Genomic DNA, 22,656 nt, shown 5'->3' with positions numbered 1-22,656 from the left:
GTTCAGAGACCCCCCTGTCATAATGGTAATGTGGAGAACGCGTGGGGTTAAATGGTCCGGTAGAAAGATCCTGGGTGTTCTCTCACTTGAAGAGTTTTAAAACCGATGTAATCTTCCTGCAGGAGACACAGTTGAGGATTAGGCATCAGCTGAGGCTGAGGTAGGGATGGGGGGGGGGCAGGTGCTCCATTCAAATTTAAATTCCAAGTCGAGAAGGGGTAATGATCTTGTTGAACAAGTGGGTGGTCTTTACGGCAGCCAGTATTGTGATGCATCCTGGGGGATGATTTGTGATGGTGAGTGAGACTTTGGCGGGGGTGCCGGTAGTTTTAGTCAACAACATACGCTCCGAATTGGGACGACGCAGACCATATTGAGCAGGTATTGGCGGCCATTCCCGAACTTGACTCTCATTAGTTGATCTTGGGGTTTGACTTCAACTGCGTATTGGACCCGAGGACGGTGAAACAATGGTTAGCACTTTTGCCTCACAGCGCCAGGGACCGGGATTCGATTCCCGGCTTGGGTCACTGTCTGTGCAGAGTCTGCATGCTCTCCCCGTGTCTGCTTGTTAGGTGAATTGAACATTCTAAATTCTCCCTCAGTGTACCCAAACAGGGGCCGGAGTGTGGCGACCGCAAGGATTTTCACAATAACTTAATTGCAGTGTTAATGTAAGACTACTTGTGACACAAAGAAAGATTATTATAATTGGGATGGACAGGTCGAGCCCCAAGTCCTTTCTAACTTCGCGGATGGTGAAACGGTTGGCAGTGTTTATTGACCAGTTGAGGGGGAGGGGATGGACCCATGGCGGTTTAGTCATCCGAGAGAGAGGGAGTTTTTTTTCTTTTCCCATGTGCATTGTATATAATCCCGAATATACTTTTTTGATGGGGAAATCCGTACTCCCGGGAGTGATGGGAGCTGAGTCCACTGCGATAGTAATATCGGATCATGCACCACCTAATCTGGAAATGGGGCTGGAGACAGGGTGCCCGGCTAGCAATGCTAGGTCGCCCAGCTGGAAATGGCACTGACATGGGTTGGAGTCTGAGTGGGGCCATACCCATGAAAAGGAGGATAAGATGGTGTACGAAGGGTGGGGGTGGGGGTGAAGGGTGGGTATGTAAAGATCTAATAAAGGTTGGGGGTGTGAAGGGAGGGGCCCTGAAAGGGGGGGAGGGTTGCCCGAAAGGGTTTGGTCAGGTGGCATGAAAAGGGGGTGCCCTCAGCGACCCCATAGCGGGATGTCCTCACTTTGGGGGGGGGGGGTTTGGGGTAAAGTACATGTGTGCGAGGGGTGGCATTCCCCGTGGGTATGGAGTGTGGGGGTCCCTCAAGCTCACTGAGAGATCGGGGCACCCTCTCAAAATGGCAGCCTGATCTCTGAGGAGCCGATCTGGTCGACAAGATCAGCTCCTCAGTGATGATAAAGAGTGGGTGAATGTGTGGATCTCACCCAAAAAACTGGTGGAAAACACCCCGCCAAACCCGTTCAAGAAATATTTTGGTTGAATCGCGTCCTGTGTCTGTAATGATGACGTTTGAATTATTTTGAACCTCCTCATATCCTCTTATTTTTCATCGATTTACAGTGTTTCCATGTAGCTGAGAGAGCGACAGTCGCCATAAAACTTTGTAGTTTGTGCCGAAGTTGCTCAGTGGTTAACAGATTGGAATGTCGATTGTAAACATGTTCACAAGTGATCATAAAATTCACTATCAGTCAGAAATTGACTTGTAGTTTTATTCTCATAATATCCTCTCGCCACAAGCATTAGAACATAGAACAGATCAACAACACAAACAAAATCTTAGCCACAGTTTAATTTTATTGGTTATTTGAATATTCAAATTAAATCAAGGCAATTACAGTTGAAATCATTGTAAGAAAATCAATATCTGCTGCCATTAAGTTTTATTCTTTTAACCCATTTTTAAATCCTTTAGCCTTCCCCCATTTACTGCTTCCCCCCTCAGTGAGATGGTACAGTCTGTAGAAAATGGTCTTTCCCGGGTATTCTCCAGGCTGCTCTGTGTTGGCCAATGAGGGACTCGGATGGTTTGATGAAGGGTTGGTGACAAGTTACAGGACAGCGAGACTCCCAATGTCAGAGGCTGAGATCTGAATGAGCGCTATGGCTGGGAGTCCGATCGTCTGTCAGCAAATCCCCACAGCAACAGAATCGAGCTGTTGATTTATCTGAAGAGTCTGCAGTGATTGTTGGATCTTTCTCCACTGTCACAGATGGAAAGTCTTTCACCCAATGGGGAACGTTTCTGTGAAGAGGCAGCAAGTGAAAGATAGGGTGGCAGAGTGGATTTATTATACTCTCTGTGGCTGGATTGGATTTTGTTATTACACCATTATTATCATAAAAAAACCATAAGCTACACACTTATAGAGTGCACTGAAGATTTTTGTAACAGCTGTTATAATATTTTGCTATTAAAATCATGAAACAGATGAAGATCCAAACAAAATATATTGTTAATCTGCATTTGGACACCAGGGGCGTCATTCTCCGACCCCCCGCCGGGTCGGAGAATGGCCGTTGGCCGCCGTGAATCCCGCCCCCGCGCCCGCCGAAGTCTCCGGTACCAGAGATTGGGCGGGGGCGGGAATCGGGCCGCGCCGGTTGGCGGGACCCCCCGCTGGATTGCCTGTCCCGCCGGCGTAAATCAAACCTGGTATTTACCGGTGGGACCAGGCGGCGTGGGCGGGCTCCGGGGTCCTGGGGGCGGCGCGGGGCGATCTGACCCCAGTGGGTGCCCCCACAGTGGCCTGGCCCGCGATCGGGGCCCACTGATCCGCGGGCGGGCCTGTGCCGTGGGGGCACACTTTCCCTTCCGCCTCCGCCACGGCCTCCACCATGGCGGAGGCCGAAGAGACTCTCCCCACTGCGCATGCGCGGGAAACTGACAGCGGCCGCTGACACTCCCGCGCATGCACCAGGAAACTGACAGCGGCCGCTGACGCTCCCGCGCATGCGCCGCATTTCCGCGCCAGCTGGCAGGGCAACAAACGCCATTTCCGCCAGCTGGCGGGGCGGAAATCCCTCCGCCGTCGGCCTAGCCCCTCAATGTTGGGGCTAGGCCGCCAAAGATGCAGAGCATTCCGCACCTTTGGGCCGGCACGATGCCCGTCTGATTGGCGCCGTCTTTGGCGGCAGTCGGCGGACATTGCGCCGTTGGGGGAGAATTTCGCCCATGATTACATCTATCTCCCAGTTATTCAGGTTATATTAGAAATTGATGGAGGCGATTTTAAATGTACCAATTTGGTGAAACTAGGTTAAACTGCTCACCCAAAGTGTGCGGGGACCTCATTAACATACAGCGACTGGGTTCTGGTGACACCATTGGGCACCGACTGTGCTGCCAACTCTGTCCTGAACCCAGAGCCAGAATCTGCAGAAAAAAGTGAGTTTCCAAATCCCCTCAGCATTCACCCAAAACCCATCTGGAGTTACAATCAGGCCCATGTTAATTTTATTATTGCTTTAAACATGTTTAAACAAGAATTATTGTGACTGTCCAATTGGTTCAATTGTCTCCAATTGCCCAAATCCTTTCTTATTTTGTTCTTTTTCATACTCAGTAAACACTCTAAGGATATGGAAATAAATGCTATTTGGTTTGCTTATTAGTATGGATAACATTCCAGAATAAAGTGCAGGGATTTAGAATAATTACAAAACAATTATTGTTTGAAATATAAACACACATAAATAAAATGCTCATTTCAAAGAAGGTGAAAATAGAATATACCAAAATGTAGCCGACTAAATCTTTTTATAGATCAGGGAGCATCAATATACTTTTCAAAATGTGTTTAGTTTTAGTTGGGAATGTCATTGTCAGCCTCGATGGAAAGGCGTAATTCACATAGAGCACTTAGATATTCTTCATTGCCAGGATCGAACTCCAAGGCCCTTTCAAAGTATTGAATAGCTTCACATCTCTCACCATCCAGCTGGTGCAGGAATCCAAAAACACCAAGGGCCTTGCTTTCTCTACGATTCCTGCGAAGCTGGCTTGCTGCTATCTTCTCCAAGTTTTTTCGACATTGTTTCTGTTCTTTTGAGTCATAATTGACTTTGATTCCTACCAGAAAATGGCTGATGGCATTTGATTCTGTTTTCATGTGATTCAGTTCAAATAACCCAGCCTGTAAACAGATTGCCTGTTTATTCTCTGGACGTATACCTTCCAGTGTCAGTAAGTGGTTGTAGATCTCCTTCGCTTTGTGATGTTCTTTAGTTAATGAATAAATAGCTGCCAAATCCAGGTGCATCTGAACAGATGTACATTGTCGATTCTCTATTGCCTTTTGAAAATGATGCTTGCAAAGTTCAATCAATTGAGCTTTCCATTGGAGAGCCGCATTGCGAGGACCTTTGTCTGGAAACGTTTTCAGGTGATTAAATTTGGTTCTGTAACAGATACCTATTTGATGGTGTAAGAAGGTAGAGTGTGGGGTAATTTCTAATCCTCTCTCCAGCAGCTCCATAGCTTTTTCCACATCTCTGGCCCTTCTGTAAAATTTTGCTGCATAGCGAAGCACATATGGAAGATTAGGGGACTTCTGCAATGCTTGTTCAACTAAATTGAGTGCCTCAGCACTCTGATGGAACTGTAGTTTTAGAGCCAGCTGCACCATGGCTACAGAATCATCTGGATCAAGCTCCAGCACACGTCTAAATTGCTTCACTGATTCACTGGGCCCTTTACTCTCTGGTGTACCAGAGAACCGCTCCAGACGAGACAGAACAGTTGCATATCCAACAATGCAGTCTGTGTTATCTGGCTCTTCCACCAGGGCCTTTTTAAAACATTCCATAGCATCTTCATAATATTGACTATTACAACTCAACAGTGACCAACCCTTCTCTCCGTACACTTCAGGTATCATTGCTGTGTACCGAGAGGCATCGGGAAATTGTTTACAGATCCTCTCCAGTTTGTCGAGGTAGGACTGAACCTCTGTCAGTTGTCCCATGTGATAATATACCCAGGCATAGTTTCCGTAGGTGACGATGATTCTTTTATCAAATTCATCTTCATGATTCTCCCTCAGAATTCTTTCAGCTGTGCTTAAGTTTTGAATCGCCTCCTCATAGTTTCCTTGCAGACAGTTTACAAAAGCGAGTTGGTTGTAAGACCTGGCTTGATATTTCACACCAAGATCTATTGAATCTTGTAATCTTTGTTTCATATCGTCCAGGTCAATGTTTTCTCTCTGTGGAGCCCACGTGAAGTGGCATTGAAGCTGATCGAGCTCCACTTTCAACAAATCTTTCTGTGTGTTACTGAAAGAGAAAAAAAATCTTTCATGATCCATGTTACCTACAATTGTAACTTGCTGATAATGAACTATTTTTCCATGGAATTATTTTTAACCCGGGCCTTTGGTTCACACTAGATGACAGAGTAAGGATAATTAGCAATTTACAGTACCATATGGTATTATGGCATTTAATTCATATTCCAGTACTGGGTCTTACTGGTGGCTCTGAACACTGAAATTACAAGAGAATTATTGTTTATGACACTTGCTTAATGCAGGTTTGTCCAAGGTAAGGCTCTGTGGAGCCCACGTGAAGTGACATTGAAGCCAATCAAGCTTCACTTTCAACAAATCATCCTGTGCGTTACTGCAAGAGAAAACAAAAATTCATAACCCACCTTGTCTGAAGCTCTAACTTGTCCATGTTTCACTTTTGACCCTTGGAATTAATTCTAACCCTTTATGGTTTTTTTTAAAAAGTATTTTATTAAGGTTTTGCAGAATTTTTCATAATAAAACACCAGTAACAAGAATAACAAAACAAACTAGAGTGAACATTAACATGGTGCAAAAAGAGAATATACAATAACAATTAAATAGACACTACCCCACGTGACTCAGTCTTCCCACACCATCCCAATGAAGCACTCACCCTCCCACCCCCCCGCTACGGATTGCTGCTGCTGCTGACATTTTAATTTTCCCTGAGAAAGTCGATGAACGGCTGCCACCTCCGAGAGAACCCTAGCGTAGACCCTCTGATGCACAATCAATTGCACAAAGACGAGAGTTGAACACAACTGAGGCTTTATTACCCTAAGATGTGTGGCCTCCTGCAGCAGCTGGCGAAATGGGTGCTGTATGGGGAGCACACATATTTATACTCCGCCTACTAGACGGAGCCAGCAGACAGGGACTACCCCCGTACCTGTAGTACAGGGTCTTACCACACATCTTCTTTTATTTTAAAATATATTTTATTGAAGTTTTTCAAACAAAAACTTTCCATTTTTACAACTTAATAATAAAATGTACATTAACCGTTATTTAAATAATATATTAAACTAACAACAAATGAGAAAAAAGTATTATACCAGAAGCAATTATTCACAACTAGCATAAAGAGAGAAAGAAAAACAAAAAACAAAACACGAAATAACCCCCCCCCCTCCCCCCTCCCCCCTGGGTTGCTGCTGCTGTCTGTTCTGATTTTCCATTATCGTTCCGCGAGATAGTCAAGAAACAGTTTCCACCGCCTGGTGAACCCCTGAGCCAATCCTCTTAACGCATATTTTATTCGCTCCAGTCTTATGAACCCTGCCATGTCGTTTATCCAGGCCACCACGCCCGAGGGCTTCGCTTCTTTCCACATAAGTAGAATCCTTCGCCGGGCTACTAGGGACGCAAAGGCCAAAACGTCGGCCTCTTTCGCCTCCTGCACTCCCGGTTCTTCTGCAACCCCAAATATAGCTAACCCCCAGCTTGGTTTGACCTGGACCCCCACCACCTTTGAGACCACTCTTGCCACACCCTCCCAGAACTATGCAGTGCCGGACACGGCCAGAACATGTGGGTGTGGTCCGCCGAGCTTCCCGAGCACCTCCCACACCTATCCTCCACCCCAAAAAACCTGCTCAGTCTTGCTCCCGTCATATGCGCCCTGTGTAGAACCTTAAATTGAATCAGGCTAAGCCTGGCACATGAGGACGAGGAATTTACCCTGCTTAGGGCATCTGCCCACAGCCCCTCTTCAATCTCTTCCCCCAGCTCCTCTTCCCATTTTCCCTTCAGCTCCTCTACCATCGTCTCCCCCTCGTCTCTCATCTCCCTGTATATTTCCGACACTTTACCTTCTCCAACCCATGCCCCCAAAATCACTCTATCCTGGATCCTTGCGTCGGGAGCTGCGGAAATTTCCTCACCTGTTGCCTCGTAAATGCCCTCACTTGCATGTATCGGAAAGTACACAAACAGGTCCACAAACAGGTCCTTCAGCTTCCTAATTCCTGCTCGCTGCCAACATTGAAATCCCCCATCTATCCTCCCCGGGACGAACCTGTGGTTATTCCTTATCGGGGACCACACCGAAGCACCCGTCACTCCCCTGTGTCACCTCCACTGCCCCCAGATCTTCAAGGTCGCCACCACCACTGGGTTTCTGGTGTACCTTTTCGGGGAGAACGGCAGCGGCGCCGTCGCCAGCGCTTTCAGGCTTGTTCCCTTACAGGACGCCATCTCCAGCCTTTTCCACGCCGCACCTTCTCCTTCCCTCATCCACTTACGGACCACCGACACATTGGCGGCCCAATAGTAGTCACTCAGACTCGGCAGTGCCAATCCCCCTCTGTCCCTACTGCGCTGCAGAAACCCCCTCTTTACCCTCGGGGTCTTTCCCGCCCATACAAAGCTCGTAATGCTCCTATCTATTTTTTTAAAAAGACCTTAGTAATCAGGATGGGGAGGCACTGAAACACGAAAAGAAACCTCGGGAGGACCACCATCTTGACCGCCTGTACTCTGCCCGCCAATGACAGGGGCACCATATCCCACATCTTAAAGTCCTCCTCCATCTGCTCTACCAGTCGCGTCAGGTTAAGTTTGTGTAGGGTTCCCCAGTTCCTGGCCACCTGAATCCCCAGGTATCGAAAATTCCCTGTCACTCTCCTCAGCGGCAGAGCATCTATCCCCCTGCCCTGTTCCCCGGGGTGCATCACAAAAAGTTCGCTCTTTTCCATATTTAATTTATATCCCTAGAACTCTCCAAACTCCCTGAGTATCTGCATTACCTCTGGCATCCCCTCTACTGGGTCCGCCACATATAGCAGTAAATTGTCTGCATATAGTGACACTCGATGTTCCTCTCCCCCTCTAAGCACCCCCCTCCCCTTCTTAGAGTCCCTCAGCGCTATGGCCAATGGTTCAATTGCCAACGCGAACAGTAACGGGGACAGGGGGCACCCCTGTCTTGTATCCCGATGTAATCGGGAGTAACCCGATCTTTGCCTATTTGTAACAACGCTTGCCTCCGGGGCCCCGTACAGGAGTCTAACCCATCTAATGAACCCCTCCCCGAACCCAAATCTCTGCAGCCCCTCCCACAAATAGTCCCACTCCACTCTATCGAATGCCTTCTCTGCATCCATCGCCACCACTATCTCTGCCTCCCCCTCCGGTGGGGGCATCATCATCACCCCCAGCAACCTTTGTATATTGGCGTTCAATTATCTCCCTTTAACAAACCCTGCCTGATCATCATGTACCACCCCTGGGACACAATCCTCTATCCTTGTCGCCATCACTTTGGCCAGCAGCTTGGCGTCTACGTTTAGGAGGGAGATGGGCCTGTATGACCCGCACTGCAGCGGGTCTTTGTCTCATTTCAGAATTAACGATATCGCGCCTCCGACATTGTCGGGGGTAGTGTCCCCCTTTCCTTAGCCTCATTGAAGGTTCTTGCCAGAAGCGGGGCCAGCAGGTCCATATACTTCCTGTAAAATTCCACCGGGAACCCATCTGGTCCCGGGGCCTTCCCTGCTTGCATGTTCCCAATTCCTTTGATCACCTCCTCCACCTCAATCTGTGCCCCAAGACCTGCCACCTTCTGCTCCTTCACCCTCGGGAACTCCAGCTGGTCCAAAAAGTGTATCATTCCCTCTTTTCCATCCAGGGGTTGGGACTTATACAGCCTCTCATAAAATGTCTTGAACACCTCGTTCACTTTCCCTGCTTTCTGCTCCATCTTTCCCGTTTCGTCCCTAACTCCTCCGATCTCTCTCGCTGCCCCCCTCTTTCGAAGTTGTTGGGCCAGCAGCCGGCTCGCCTTTTCCCCATATTCATATTGTATTCCCTGTGCCTTCCTCCACTGCGTCTCCGCCTTTCCCGTGGTCAGCAGGTCAAACTCCGTCTGTAGTCTTCGTCTTTCCCTGTATAGCCCTTCATCCGGGGCCTCCGCATACTGCCTATCCACCCTCAGAATTTCCCCAACCAATCTCTCTCTTTCTTTACCCTCTTGCTTCCCCTTGTGGGCTCTAATGGAAATCAGCTCTCCTCTAACCACCGCCTTCAGCGCTTCCCATACTACCCCCACATGGACCTCCCCACCATCATTGACCTCCAGGTATCTTTCGATGCATCCCCTCACCCTTCCGCATACCCCCTCGTCCGCCAGTATCCGATGTCTAATCTCCAAAGTGGGCGCTGCTCCTTTTCCTCTCCTAGATCCAGACCCACCCAATGTGGGGCGTGATCTGAAACGGATATAGCCGAGTACTCCGTTCCTGCCACTTTCGGGATCAGCGCCCTTCCCAAGACAAAAAAGTCTATCCGGGAGTATACTTTATGGACGTGGGAGAAGAAGGAAAACTCTTTACCCATCGGTCTGGCAAATCTCCACGGGTCTACCCCTCCCATCTGCTCCATAAACCCCTTAAGCACCTTGGCCGCTGCCGGCCTTCTCCCGGTTCTGGATCTGGACCGGTCCAGCCCTGGGTCCAGCACTGTGTGAAAGTCCCCCCCCATTAACAAGTTTCCCGCCTCCAGGTCCGGGATACGCCCAGCATTCGCTTCATGAATCCCGCGTCATCCCAATTCGGGGCGTATACGTTCACCAACACCACCGCCTCACCTTACAATCTGCCAATCACTATCACGTACCTGCCCCCACTATCCACCACTATGGTCTTAGCCTCGAACGATACCCGTTTCCCCACCAGTATTGTCACTCCTCTGTTTTTCGCATCTAACCCTGAGTGGAATACTTGTCCCACCCATCCTTTCCTTAGTCTAACCTGATCCGCCAATTTCAGGTGCGTCTCCTGGAGCATAACCACGTCCGCCTTCAGTCTCTTTAAGTGCGCAAACACCCTTGCCCATTTAAACCTCTCACATTCCACGTGATCAGCCGGGTTGGGGGGCCATTTACCACCCACACCCCCCTCGTCGACTAGCCATCCCCTTTTTTAAGCCAGCTCCTCACCCAGGTCCCACGCACCCGTCTGTCCCCCAGATGGCGCCCTCCCGTCCCGACCACCACGTCTCGTATCAGCTCCCCCTTACCCTCAGCAGCGGTAACCCAGTTAATCCCCCCCCTCCCCCCCCCCCCCGTTAGATTCCCCTCTAGCTTGATTGCTCCCCCCATATTGCTTCCGGGAGTCAGCTAACTCTGGCTGACCTCGGCTTCCCCCGTTTATCCTTTGACCTCCCTGCGTGTGAGGCCCCCTTCCTTCCTGCGCCCTTTTTCCCGCCTCAATTTCCATAGCGCGGGAAAAAACCTGCGCTTCCCTCTAGGCCCCGCCCCTAATGGCGCAGTTCCCTCATTCCCCTTCCCTGTCCCCTTTTCCACCGGCGCCCACATTTCTTCGTGTGTCCCCCCTGAGGGGGGGGGGGGGGAGAAAAAATTCCCCGTCTAACATTATTACATATTAGCCCTCCCCTCTCCCCACTTTACGTTTCTGTGCCACCACCTCGCTACCTCTCTTCAGACATCAATTTCTCAAGCCTAGTCCAATTTCTCTTCCTGAATGAATGTCCATGCCTCCTCCGCCGTCTCGAAGTAGTGGTGTTTGCCCTGGTGTGTGACCCACAATCTTGCCGGCTGCAGCATCCCAAATTTGACTTTCTTCCTATGGAACACCGCCTTGGCCCGATTGAAGCTCGCCCTCCTTCTCGCCACCTCCGCACTCCAATCTTCATATACGCGTATCACCGCGTTCTCCCACTTGCTGCTCCGTGTCCTCTTAGCCCAACTCAGGACCATCTCCCTGTCCCTGTAGCGGTGGAACCTCACCACTATTGCTTGTGGTGTTTCCCCTGCCTTTGGTCTTCTCACGAGGACCCGGTATGCTCCCTCCACTTCCACAGGGCCCGTTGGGGCCTCAGCTCCCATTAGAGTATGGAGCATCGTACTCACATACGCCCCAGCATCAGCTCCCTCTGTCCCTTCGGGGAGACCTAAAATCCTTAGATTCTTCCTCCTCGAGCTGTTCTCCAGGGCTTCCAGCCTTTCTATGCACCTCTTATGTAGTGCCTCGTGCGTCTCTGTTTTTACCACCAGGCCCTGTATCTCGTCTTTGTTCTCGGCTGCCTTTGCCTTCACTCCACGGAGTTCCATCACCTGGACCTTTTGTGTTTCCTTCAATCCCTCGATTGCCAGTAACATCGGCGCCAGCACCTCTTTCTTGAGCTCCTCCACACATCGTCGGAGGAAGTCCTGCTGTTCCGGGCCCCATACCATCTGGGCTCCCTCGGCCGCCATCATGCTTCTCCCTTCTCTTCCCTGCCGCTGCTCCAGAGGATCCTCCGCAATCTGGCCACTGCTCTCGCTCCTTTCCATCCACACCCAGGGGGACTTCTTCCTTTGTCACCTCACACTGGGTTTGGCCGTAAAAAATTTCCGTTGGGGCTCCCGATAAGAGCCCAAAAGTCCGTTGAAACGGGAGGTGCCGAAATGTGCGGCTTAGCTGGTCATCGCCGCAACCGGAAGTCGCCCTTACCACACATCTTCTAATATGTACAACAGTGGTGATTACCATACCCTCTTAAAGCAAACTTTATTTTCTCGAGGCTCAGAAACCCAGCCATGTCGTTAACCCAAGTCTCTACACTCAGGGGTTTCGAGACACTCCGCATTGATAAAATCCGTCTCCGGGCAACTAGGGAGTCAAAGGCCAAGACGTCGGCCTCTTTCGCCCCCTGATCTCCCTGGTCTTCTGACACTCCAAAGATCGCTATCTCTGGACTCTGCACTACCTGTGTGTTAAGCACCTTGGACATTGCCCTCACGAACCCTTGTCAGAACTCTCTAAGCTCCGGGCATGCCCAAAACATGTGGACATAGTTTGCAGGGCTGCCCTTGCACCTCATACAACTGTCTTCTACCCCAAAGAACTTACTCATTCTCGCTGCCATCATGTGTGCCCGGTGGACCACCTTAAATTGAATTAGACTGAGCCTGGCACATGATGAGGTGGAATTAACCCTGCCCAGGACCTCTGCCCACAGACCTGCTACCAACTCCTCACCTAGCTCCTCCTCCCACTTGCCCTTGAGCTCCTCCACCGGGGTTTCTTCTGCCTCCTGTAGTTCCTGGTAGATATCCGACACCTTCCCTTTCCCCACCCAGGTGCTGAAGACCACCCTGTCCTGTATCCTCTGTGGCGGCAGTGTCGGAAAGGCCACTACCTGTTTTTTCAGGAAGGCTCGTACTTGCAGATATTTAAAGGCGTTTCCTGGCGGCAGATTAAATTTGTCCTCTAGCGCCTTCAAACTGGGAAAGCTTCCGTCTATGAACAGATCTCCCATCCTTCTGATGCCTGCCCCCTGCCAGCTCTGGAACCCACCATCCATCCTACCCGGGACAAATCTGTGGTTATTACATATCGGGGTCCAGACCGACGCTCCCTCCACCTTCCTGTACCTCCTCCACTGTCCCCAGATCTGCAGTGCCGCCACCACCACCGGACTTGTGGATAACGGGTCGGCGAGAACGGCAAAGGAGCCGTTATCAAAGCTCCCAGACTAGTACCTTTACATGACGCCTCCTCCAGCTGCTCCCACGCCACCTCCCCCCCACATCGCCCACTTCCAAATCATAGCTATATTGGCCGCCCAGTAGTAGTTGCGAAAGTTCGGCAGCCCCCCCCCCCCCCCCCCCCCCCCCCGCCCACCCCCCGCCGCCCCCCAACAGCGATCTCCTTACTCGCCGGGTCCTATTCGCCCACACAAAGCCTGAAATGATCCTACTCACCCACTTTAGGAATGAAGATGGGGAGGCACTGAAAGACAAACAAAAATCTGGGGAGGACAGTCATTTTCACGGTCTGCACCCTCCCTGCCAGTGACAGTGGGAGCGTGTCCCAGCTTTTAAAGTCCCCTTCCATTTGATCCACCAACCGGGCCAGGTTGAGCTTGTGCAGGGCATCCCATTTCCTGGCCACCTGTATACCCAGGTAACGAAAACTTTTCTCCACCATCCTGAGCGGCAGCTCTATCAGTCTCTCCTCCTGCCTCTTGGCCTGGATCACAAACATCGCTCTTTCCCATGTTCAGTTTGTACCCTGAAAAACTACCTAAATCTCTCAGGATCCGCAGAACCTCCCCATCTCCACAGGGTCTGAAATGCACAGGAGCAAGTCATCCGCGTATAGCGAGACCTGATGTTCTATCCCCCCCTCCCCGAACCAGTTCCCGCCAGTTCCCCGAGGCTCTCAGTGCCATAGCTAGCGGTTCTATAGCTAGGGCAAATAGTAACGGGAAGAGTGGACACCCCTGCCTCATTCCCCGGTGAAGCTCGAAGTACCCCCGACCTCAGCCGGTTTGTACATACACTTGCTACAGGCGCCTGGTACAGCAATTTCACCCAGCCAATAAAGCCCTCACCAAACCCGAACCTCCACAGCGTTTCCCACAGGTACTCCCACTCCACCCGGTCAAAGGCTTTCTCTGCGTCCATCGCTGTTACCACCTCCGCCTCTCCTCCCTCTGAGGGCATCATAATAATATTCAAAAGTCTCCGGACATTGGTATTGAGTTGTCTGCCTTTAACAAACCCAGTCTGGTCTTCCTCTATCACCCTGGGACGCAATCCTCAATTCTTGTGGCCAGAATCTTAGCTAGCAATTTGGCATCCACGTTAAAAAGCAAAATCGGCCTGTATGACCCGCAATGTTCTGGGTCCTTCTCTCGTTTAAGAATGAGTGAGATCAAGGCCTGTGACATTGTTGGGGGGAGGGTTCCTTTCTCTCTAGCCTCTTGAAGGTGGTCATCAGGAGTGGGCTCAATATTTCCGAAAATTTCGTTTAGATTTCTACCTGGTATCCGTCCGGGCTCGGAGCTTTACCCGATTGCATGCCCTCTATACCCTTGACAATCTCCTCAAATTCAATCGGGGCCCCCAGCCCCTCCACCAGGTCCTCTTCCACCTTTGGAAACCTCAACTGGTCCAAAAATTGCCTCATCCCTTCCGCTCCCGTCGGGGGCTCCGACTCGGATAGTTTACTATAGAACTCCTTAAAGACTCCGTTCACCCCCCCTGGATCCAAGACCACGTTACTCTCCTTATTCTTTTCTCCCCTGATTTCCCTGGCCACCTCCCTCTTCTCGCAGTTGGTGTGCCAGCATTCCACTCGCTTGTTCCCCGTACTCATTGACTGCTCCCCTTGCCTTCCTCAGCTGTGCTTCTGCTTTCCCTGTGGTCAGCAGTTCAAACTCCGCCTGCAGACTCCGCCGCTCTCTCAGTAGCCCCGCCTCGTATCTCCTGTACACTCGGAGTATCTCCGCCACCAGTCTCTCCCTCTCCGCTCTTTCTCTCTTTTCCCCATGGAACCGAATTGAGATGAGCTCTCCTCTGACAACTGCCTTCAGAGCCTCCCAGACCGTTGCCGCTGCTACCTCACCGTATCGTTTGTTTCCAGGTAATCCTGGATGTTCCTGCTAATCCGCCCGCAAACCTCTTTGTCCGCCAGCAGCCCCACATCCAGTCTCCAGAGTGGGCGCTGCCCTCTCGCCTCCCTAAGCCGCAGGTCCTCCCAGTGCGGGCATAGTCCGAGACTGTGACGAGACGGGCCTGTGCCGTGGCGGCACTCTTTCCCTTCCGCCTCCGCCACAGTCTCCACCATGGCGGAGGCGGAAGAGACTCTCTCCACTGCGCATGCGTGGGAAACTGTCAGCGGCCGCTGACGCTCCCGCGCATGCGCCGCCCGGGATGTCATTTCCGCGCCAGCTGGCGGGGCAACAAAGGCCGTTTCTGCCAGCTGGCGGGGCGGAAATTCCTCCGGCGTCGGCCTCGCTCCTCAATGTTGGGGCATTCCGCACCTTTGGGGCGGCGTGATGCCCGTCTGATTGGCGCCGTTTTGGGTGCCAGTCGGCGGACATCGCGCCATTTCGGGAGAATTTCGCCCCATATCCCACTCCACTGCAAAACTCTAATCGCTTGTGCCTTGTTGAGAATCGGATCACGGCTCTGATAAATACCGAAGGTCCACCCACCCCCACTAACTCTCCCAATAACACAGCAGCTGGTTCTATGTACTCAGAGCACCCAAAATGAGAGCAGAAGTCACCCGTTCGGTGCCTCAAGCCTGCTCTGCCGTGAAATAAAATCATGGCTGATTTATTTATCCTCTAATTCCACATTCCCCACCTACCCCAATTAACCTTTGATTCCCTCGGCAAACAAAAATCTATCTACTTCAGCATTAAAAATATTCCGTGACCCCTCCCCCCCACCGCCTCCACTGCCTTCTGAGGATCGGGCGGAGAATCCAGTATCAAACAAAAAACAGGGTCGGCCTCCAATGCTTCGATCCCCATCTGGCACCAAGGTTCATGCGACATGCCAGCAGGAGTATGCAAATTTATTATTGAGACTCATTTGTATCCTATTAATGGGCTGGGCACCATATTCTCCGAGCCTCATGATTATCGGGTCCTCTGGGCCCGGAATCATGTAGACGAGGATTGGTGCAGGTTTTGACAAGATTTTGAATCTCACAGAAAGCATTTAACTCTGTTTGAAGTGGCCCAGGAGCTGTCAATCAAAGCTTGATGTTTGTAAACATCGCGGTTAGTTTCACAGCCAGACCACTTCAAAGTTATTCAGCTGTGACAGGAGATGAATCGAACAATGTTGAGAACTAGGTGTGTGTGGAGGTTGTCATTCACAGCCTAGCAAAAGCAATATCAAAGGGAAATGAATGGATAAGAATAAAAAGGAGAATTATGATAGATATTGAGGACTCAAAAGAGAAGATGCCGTAGTGGTTTTATGTGCAAGAGGGAACTTAAAAAGGATATTAGGAGAGGGCAAAGAGGACATGAAAGGATACTGACAGGTAAAATAAAGAAAATCTTAAGTTGTTTTAGAAGATGTTAAGGGGAAAAAGATAACAAGGGAAAGAGTCGGGCCCATTGAGGACCACAGTGGTATTTTATGCATGGAGACAGAGGACGGAAGTAGGGTTCTAAATAAATACTTTGTGTCAGTGTTCACTCGTGAGAGGGACGGTGTGGCTCTAGAAATTAAGGGAGGAGAACTGTGATAAAATTAATGAGGTGAACATGGAGGTTCTGAGTAGTCTGGCAGGCTCAAAAGTAGACAAATCTGCAAGGCCAGATGAAATATATTCCAGGATGTTGAGTGAGGAAATAGCAGGGGCACTGGCAACAATTTCCAATTCCTCTCTGGCCACAGGAGAGGTGCCGGAGGGCTGGAGGATAGGCAATGCAGTACCATTATTCAAGAAGGGAGGAAGGAATGAACCAGGGAAACTACAGGCCAGTCAATCTAACCTCACCATGAAAACTATTGGAAGTAATTCTGAGAGACAGAAGAGTTTAAGAGTAGGGAGGTTATGCTGGAACTGTATACAGCATTGTTTAGGCCACAGCTAGAGTATTGTATGCAGTTCTTGAATCCACAGTACAGGAGGAATGTGATAGAACTGGAATGGGTGCAGCGGAGATTTACCAGGATGTTTGCCTGGGTTGAGAGATTAGTCATGTAGAAAGATTTGATAGACTTGGAGTGTTTTCCTTGGAGCGGAGGAGACTGAGGGCGGGGTGGCGGGGGGGTGGGGGGGGGGGGGGTCATGATGGGGGGGGGGGCATAGGTAGAGTAGACAGGAAGAAACTTTCCCCTTAGTGCTGGGATCAATGACCCAGGGTTTAGATTTAAGGAAAGGGGCAGGAGGTTTACAGGGGATGTGAGGAATAAACCCTTCACTCAGAGGGTGGTGGGAGTCTGGAAGTCGCTGCCTTCAAGGGTGGTAGAGGCAAAACCCTCATAACATTTAAGAAATATTTAGATGTGCACTGCAATGCCAAGGCACAGAATGCTATGGGCTGAGTGCTAGAAAATAGGATTAGAATAGTTAGGTGGTTATTTTTGACCAGCACAGATGCAATGGACCGAAAGCCTTTTCTGTGCTGTAGACCTCAATGACTCTATGAAATGCTTGCAGATCAAAGATCTGAGGGGGTTTAAACCTAGCTGATTGGCTGAATTGCATTGTGGGGACGAGGGAGGCCCAGCCGCAGGACCTCACTATCTGACCGCCCGCTCAAAATGGCGACCCAATCGCAGGATTACCTGGGAAATCCCTCGCAATCCATGCCTTGTAAAAAGGTTGCATGGCTAAGGATTGGGAATCGCTTCCTGATTTGTGCTCCAAGCATGAGTAGAAATCAGCTGCAATTCAGCTCTGGCGGGAGAATGTACAGAAAATCTGCCCATAGTCTCCCAAATGGAAAATCCTGCCATTGTTCTCCCGCACTGTATAATTCAACTTAACGCAACTCAATGGAAGAGACCCTGCTCCCATTCGGTTGGTGTTGGAAAAGACCAACAAAACGGTAAAAGGGCATGGCGCTGTGATACAAGGCACAGAGGTGTCTCTTTCGAGGCAGAGCGGCCAGATTGACTCTCTGGAAATGATAAAGCCTGATGGTGTGACCTTCCTATTTACACTCACAATGTTCCTTTGCCCATCTCAGAAACAGTTTTTTTTACTGGAAGCTGTGAAACTTCACAATGATTGCTCAACGTTGTTCGTTGGTCTGGGAATTGTGGCCTCGATCAAGCTCGGGAGGGAATGTGAGTTCACCCTCCTCCACGATCTTCCCAAAAATACTCGGTGAGAGATGGGCCTTCCATCCCCTCTGGCAACCCCACAACGTGAATATTTTGCCTCCTTGAATAATTCTCCAAATCTTTCAGCAGTCAGAGACATCTCCATTTCCAGAGATTCAATGTGCATGAGCAACTGTGCAGTGCTCATCAGATTTTCCCCAGAACCTGGCCACTAGTGTCGCCCACCAATATGTGTCTGCGCTGGAGGAACTCCAAGGCCAGTACCTGGAAGGGTTGAGGACTCTGATGACTGGAGCTCTGCCGTCCATCCGGGCCTTCCTGTCTATTTTGGGCTAACTTCTCCTACGGGGACAGAGAGGGAGGAGGATGACATTGTGGACTGTGGGCTTTGTGCATGCGGTGGGGGGGGGGGGGGGGGGGGGGGGGGGGTTCAATAGCAGGTGGCATATGTGGGCACGCACCTGGACATGGAAGTTTTGCGCTGGTGGGTGCCAGGGAGTGCTGGGGTACATGCATGTGATCAGATGTGGTGAGGGTGCATGGTGCCAGCTGCTGATCTGTTGGGGGGCAGGCGGAACTGATGCCAGAGAGCCGTATGGTGGTCCTCCTGGTCACGCTCCCCAAACTGATGGCTACTGCCACTACCTCCCAGGCGCGAGTCTGGTGAATCAGCTGGTGGGACAATCAGTACTGGAGTGAAACTCATGGGAGATCATTTTCAGCACTAAGTGCCAATAAATACGGGCCTAAGTCATTGATATCAATTTTAAAAGGTTGACGCCCCAGCACAAACCCCTATGGGGGTCTGGACCGCCTCTTAAAGATCTGACATTATCACTGTGCCTCCATCACCCCTTGGCCAAGATGAAGAACACCTTAAGAATTCCATCACTCCTATCTGGTCCATGCAAATATAGGTATGAGCTGTGTTTTTGTAACGGACTAATCTTTATCCTGTTTAAGACGAAGATTTGCAGCTGGTAATTTTTAAAGTATTGTTGTTTCACTTTCCCACACTTCATGATGCACAAAGCTGACTTTTGGCTGTTTTCAGTGAGATTTTTCCCGGAGTCTGTCACCAGAGGCTTATAGCTTGAGGGGAGCCACTCCACGAGGCTGACCAGGAATCTCTCCCTGTATGTATTGGAAGGATTTCCAGGTTGATTCTCAACAAGACATCCTCCATTTCTAAACCGATTCATTCACAAATCTAAAAAATAGGGCTCCAACACATACACACTTCTTCGATCAAATGCCTTTTTTACGAGGTCATGACAACACCAATAATTGCCTACCCTGCTGTGCTGTACTGAAGGAGTTGCTGAGTTTTTGCTGAGGTGTTTAAGCAAGGTTCCATTTGTCCATTCAGATGGATGGAATGGATCCCGTAGAAATACTCAATGAAGAAGCTGTGATATTTCCCAGTGCCCTGGCCAACATTCACCCCTCAACACGACAAATCATCCGGTCATTTTCACTTTGCTATTTGTGGGAGTTTTCTGGGATGCCATGAGACTGTGAAATATTTTATATAAATACTCGTTTTCCTTTTTATGTAATTGTTAACATCCTGAAACATTATTAGATGTATACCATAAGGAACATGGGATTTGGGACTGTGACACATTTTGGGCGGATTTGCCGGCTGTTGATGCCAGCGGGATATCCCCGTCTGACCGACGGAGCACGGGTTTCCCGGCAATGAGCGGTGCAGTCAACGGGAAATCCCATTGACAACGGTGGGACCAGTAAATCCTCCACCACAGAAAAACATACGGCAGGTTGGTCGGTAAGTCCTGCCCTTTGTATTTTAACAACAGTACCTTATTCACAAATGAACAACAATAATAACAGCCCAGATATTCCAGTCAGAGGCGCAGTGCCGGCCCACTCACTGTTTTAGGCTGAATCTCTGCACTTTCCGGTGTTGCTGCTGTTAAAATCCGATGATGAATACAGCTCGGTGGTCAAGTGTCGAGTTTAATTCCAGTGAAGACAAGGTCCCATTTTTCATCATGACCTGAAGACACATCCCTTAATATCTGACTTCAGTTCCTTGTCTGAGGCTGTTTATAAATGGAACATCCAACCTCCCTAACTGCACAACCTCGCAACCTGATCCACCATCTCTCCCACACTGACGAGATCATCTCTTTCATTGATTTTGGCTTTGAGATGGATCCAATGACCACTCCGGATGGCAAATTTTCCTGTCCCACCCAACACGCGAATCATCACGGATGAGATGGAAAATTTGACCTCGGGCAGAAATTTCTGGTCTCGGGGGTGGGAGGTGGTGGGGGAGGGAGAGGGCTGGAAAATCCCACCCGATATTTTCGTTGATGTACTGCCACCAGATGATTTAAGTCCAAATGAGGAGGCAGACATTGGACGGGATTCTCCGTTCTGAGTGAGAATTTGGCACTCAGCCAAACCTCCAGTCACTGCAGCAGGAACAGAGAATTCCACCAGCGTAACGAAATGGCAAATCAAAATTGTCTCCATTGTATGCCTCATCTCAGACAATGCAGCACTCCCTCAACGCTGCATTGAGAATAGGCCTGGAGTTTGTGCTCAGGTCCCTGGAGTGACATGAAATGAAATGAAATGAAAATCGCTTATTGTCACAAGGAGGCTTCAAATGAAGTTACTGTGAAAAGCCCCTAGTCGCCACATTCCGGTGCCTGTTCGGGGAGGCTGTTACGGGAATTGAACCGTGCTGCTGGCCTGCCTTTGTCTGCTTTCAAAGCCAGCGATTTAGCCCTGTGCTAAACAGCCCCTTTGAAACATGAACCCATAACGCCATGATTCAGAGAAAGCAGTGATGCCACTGAGCTACTGCTGTCTGTACTGTACACTCTATTGACACATGGAAATCTCTCTTACCTCATGATGATCGAAGTGAATAGACAGGCTGCTCACTCACTTTAATTCTGTTGTCTGAAATTGATGTGTCTAATTCTTCCAACGCACACACGTAAATATATACCCAACAACCACACCCTTCATACCATTCAGATTCCGGTTCTGTTGAAACCAATGAGGATGGGAACCAAAAGGTAAATTAACCAGATGCAGACAAACAACATCATCAAAATGGAATGCCCTTCAATGATTGACGCTTAGTCATGTCCACTTCAGGGCTTACAGAGCAGGAAATTCCGATCCATACCACTGATGGTGATGTTTCTGGTGCTTTGGAAGTTAGTGATCTTCCAACTTCTTCTCGGAAATGGAAACCTGTGTGGAATGGCAAACAGGCGATGGACAACATGGACTCGGTGAGAGTCAGGATACTGGAGCAGAGATTTCAAACAATTCCGGTGGGGATAACCTTGATACGGGTAATTTGGAACATTAACCAGGTTCAGGCACATGTTTGGAGAATGAGTGAGTCCAGAAAAGGGAGATATCATAACAGGTAACCAAAGGTTTCCAGAGTTACCCGAAAGAAGGATTAATAATAATAATCTTTATTAATGTTTCGCTGCTGAAGGTATTTCTGTGTGAAAGAAGAGTCTGGTGTGGCGACGATGTTCTCTCCAGGACAGAAAACTGAAGCAAAATTGAAAGTCAACATGACATCAGGATGAGACCAAGGAATGGGTTGGACTCCAGGGGAGTGTATGCCTGTACAACAACATAAGCTGGAAAAGCAGTAAACCGTCAAATAAATAGTGTTGGGAGAGTCACATAGGAGCCCTTCTTGTGGGGTCTTGAGGAACAACCTCCAAAGAGGTGGCATGGTGGCACAGTGGTTAGCACTGCTGCCTTGAAGACTGTCTGTGTGGAATTTGCACATTATTCCCATGTCTGCGTGGGTCTCCTCTGGGTGTTCTGGTTTCCTCCCACAGTCCAAAGATGTGCAGGTTAGTTGGACTGGCCATGGTGAATTTGCCCTTCGTGTCCAAAGTTAGGTGGGGTTATGGGGATACAGTGGGGGAGGGTACTCTTTCAGAGGGTCGGTACAGACTCGCTAGGCCGAATAGCCTCCTTCTGCAATGTCGGGATTCTATGTCTATCCTCCTCCAACACCTCTCTTCCATTGTCCAGCTGAATGGTGCTGTACCAGACAGATCCATTCTTCACTATCCACTTGTAGGTGGTCAATCTCCTGCAGTGATTTCTCTTCCTGTTGCTGCACTGTTACCTCAGATGTCTCTCCAAGAATCTATACTTGGTCCTCTCCTGTTTCTCAATTTCATGCTGCCCCTCAGCATTCAATGAGACCATTTGATTTGATTTGATTTGATTTATTCTTGTCACATTTATTAGTATACAGTGAAAAGTATTGTTTCTTGCATACAAACAATGTATACCGTACATAGGGAAGGAAGGAGAGACTGCAGAATATAATGTTACAGTTATAGCAAGGTGTCGAGAAAAGATCAACTTAATACGAGGTAGGTCCATTCAAAAGTCTGATGGCAGTAGGGAAGAAGCTGTTCTTGTGTCGGTTGGTACATGACCTCAAACTTTGGTATCTATTTCCTGACGGAAGAAGGTGGAAGAGAGTATGTCCGGGGTGCGTGTGGTCCTTAATTATGCTGGCTTCCTTTCTGAGGCAGCGGGAATTGTAGATGGTTTGTGTGATGGATTGAGCTACATTCACAACCTTTTGTAGTTTCCTGTGGTCTTGGGCAGAGCAGGATCCATACCAAGCTGTGATACAACCAGAAAGAATACTTTCCATGGTGCATCTGTAGAAGTTGATGAGAGTCGTAGCTAACATGCCAAATTTCCTTAGTCTTCTGAGACAGTAGTCATTGGTGGGCTT

General features: G+C 49.5%; 1 protein-coding gene across 1 annotated transcript; it reads right to left on the bottom strand.

The window, feature by feature from the left end:
- Positions 1-1,815: 1,815 nt before the first annotated feature.
- On the bottom strand, positions 1,816-20,792 carry LOC140393035 (interferon-induced protein with tetratricopeptide repeats 5-like). Its single transcript, XM_072478980.1, has 2 exons — positions 20,766-20,792; positions 1,816-5,315 (listed from the first exon to the last, which is right to left on the bottom strand). The coding sequence occupies exons 1-2, from the start codon at positions 20,768-20,770 to the stop codon at positions 3,845-3,847; spliced, it is 1,476 nt and encodes a 491-aa protein (XP_072335081.1). The 5' UTR covers positions 20,771-20,792; the 3' UTR covers positions 1,816-3,844.
- Positions 20,793-22,656: the final 1,864 nt, after the last annotated feature.

Source organism: Scyliorhinus torazame, chromosome 16, assembly GCF_047496885.1.
Source record: "Scyliorhinus torazame isolate Kashiwa2021f chromosome 16, sScyTor2.1, whole genome shotgun sequence".
NCBI lineage: Eukaryota > Metazoa > Chordata > Chondrichthyes > Carcharhiniformes > Scyliorhinidae > Scyliorhinus > Scyliorhinus torazame.
This window is presented reverse-complemented; position numbering and strand designations above follow the sequence as displayed.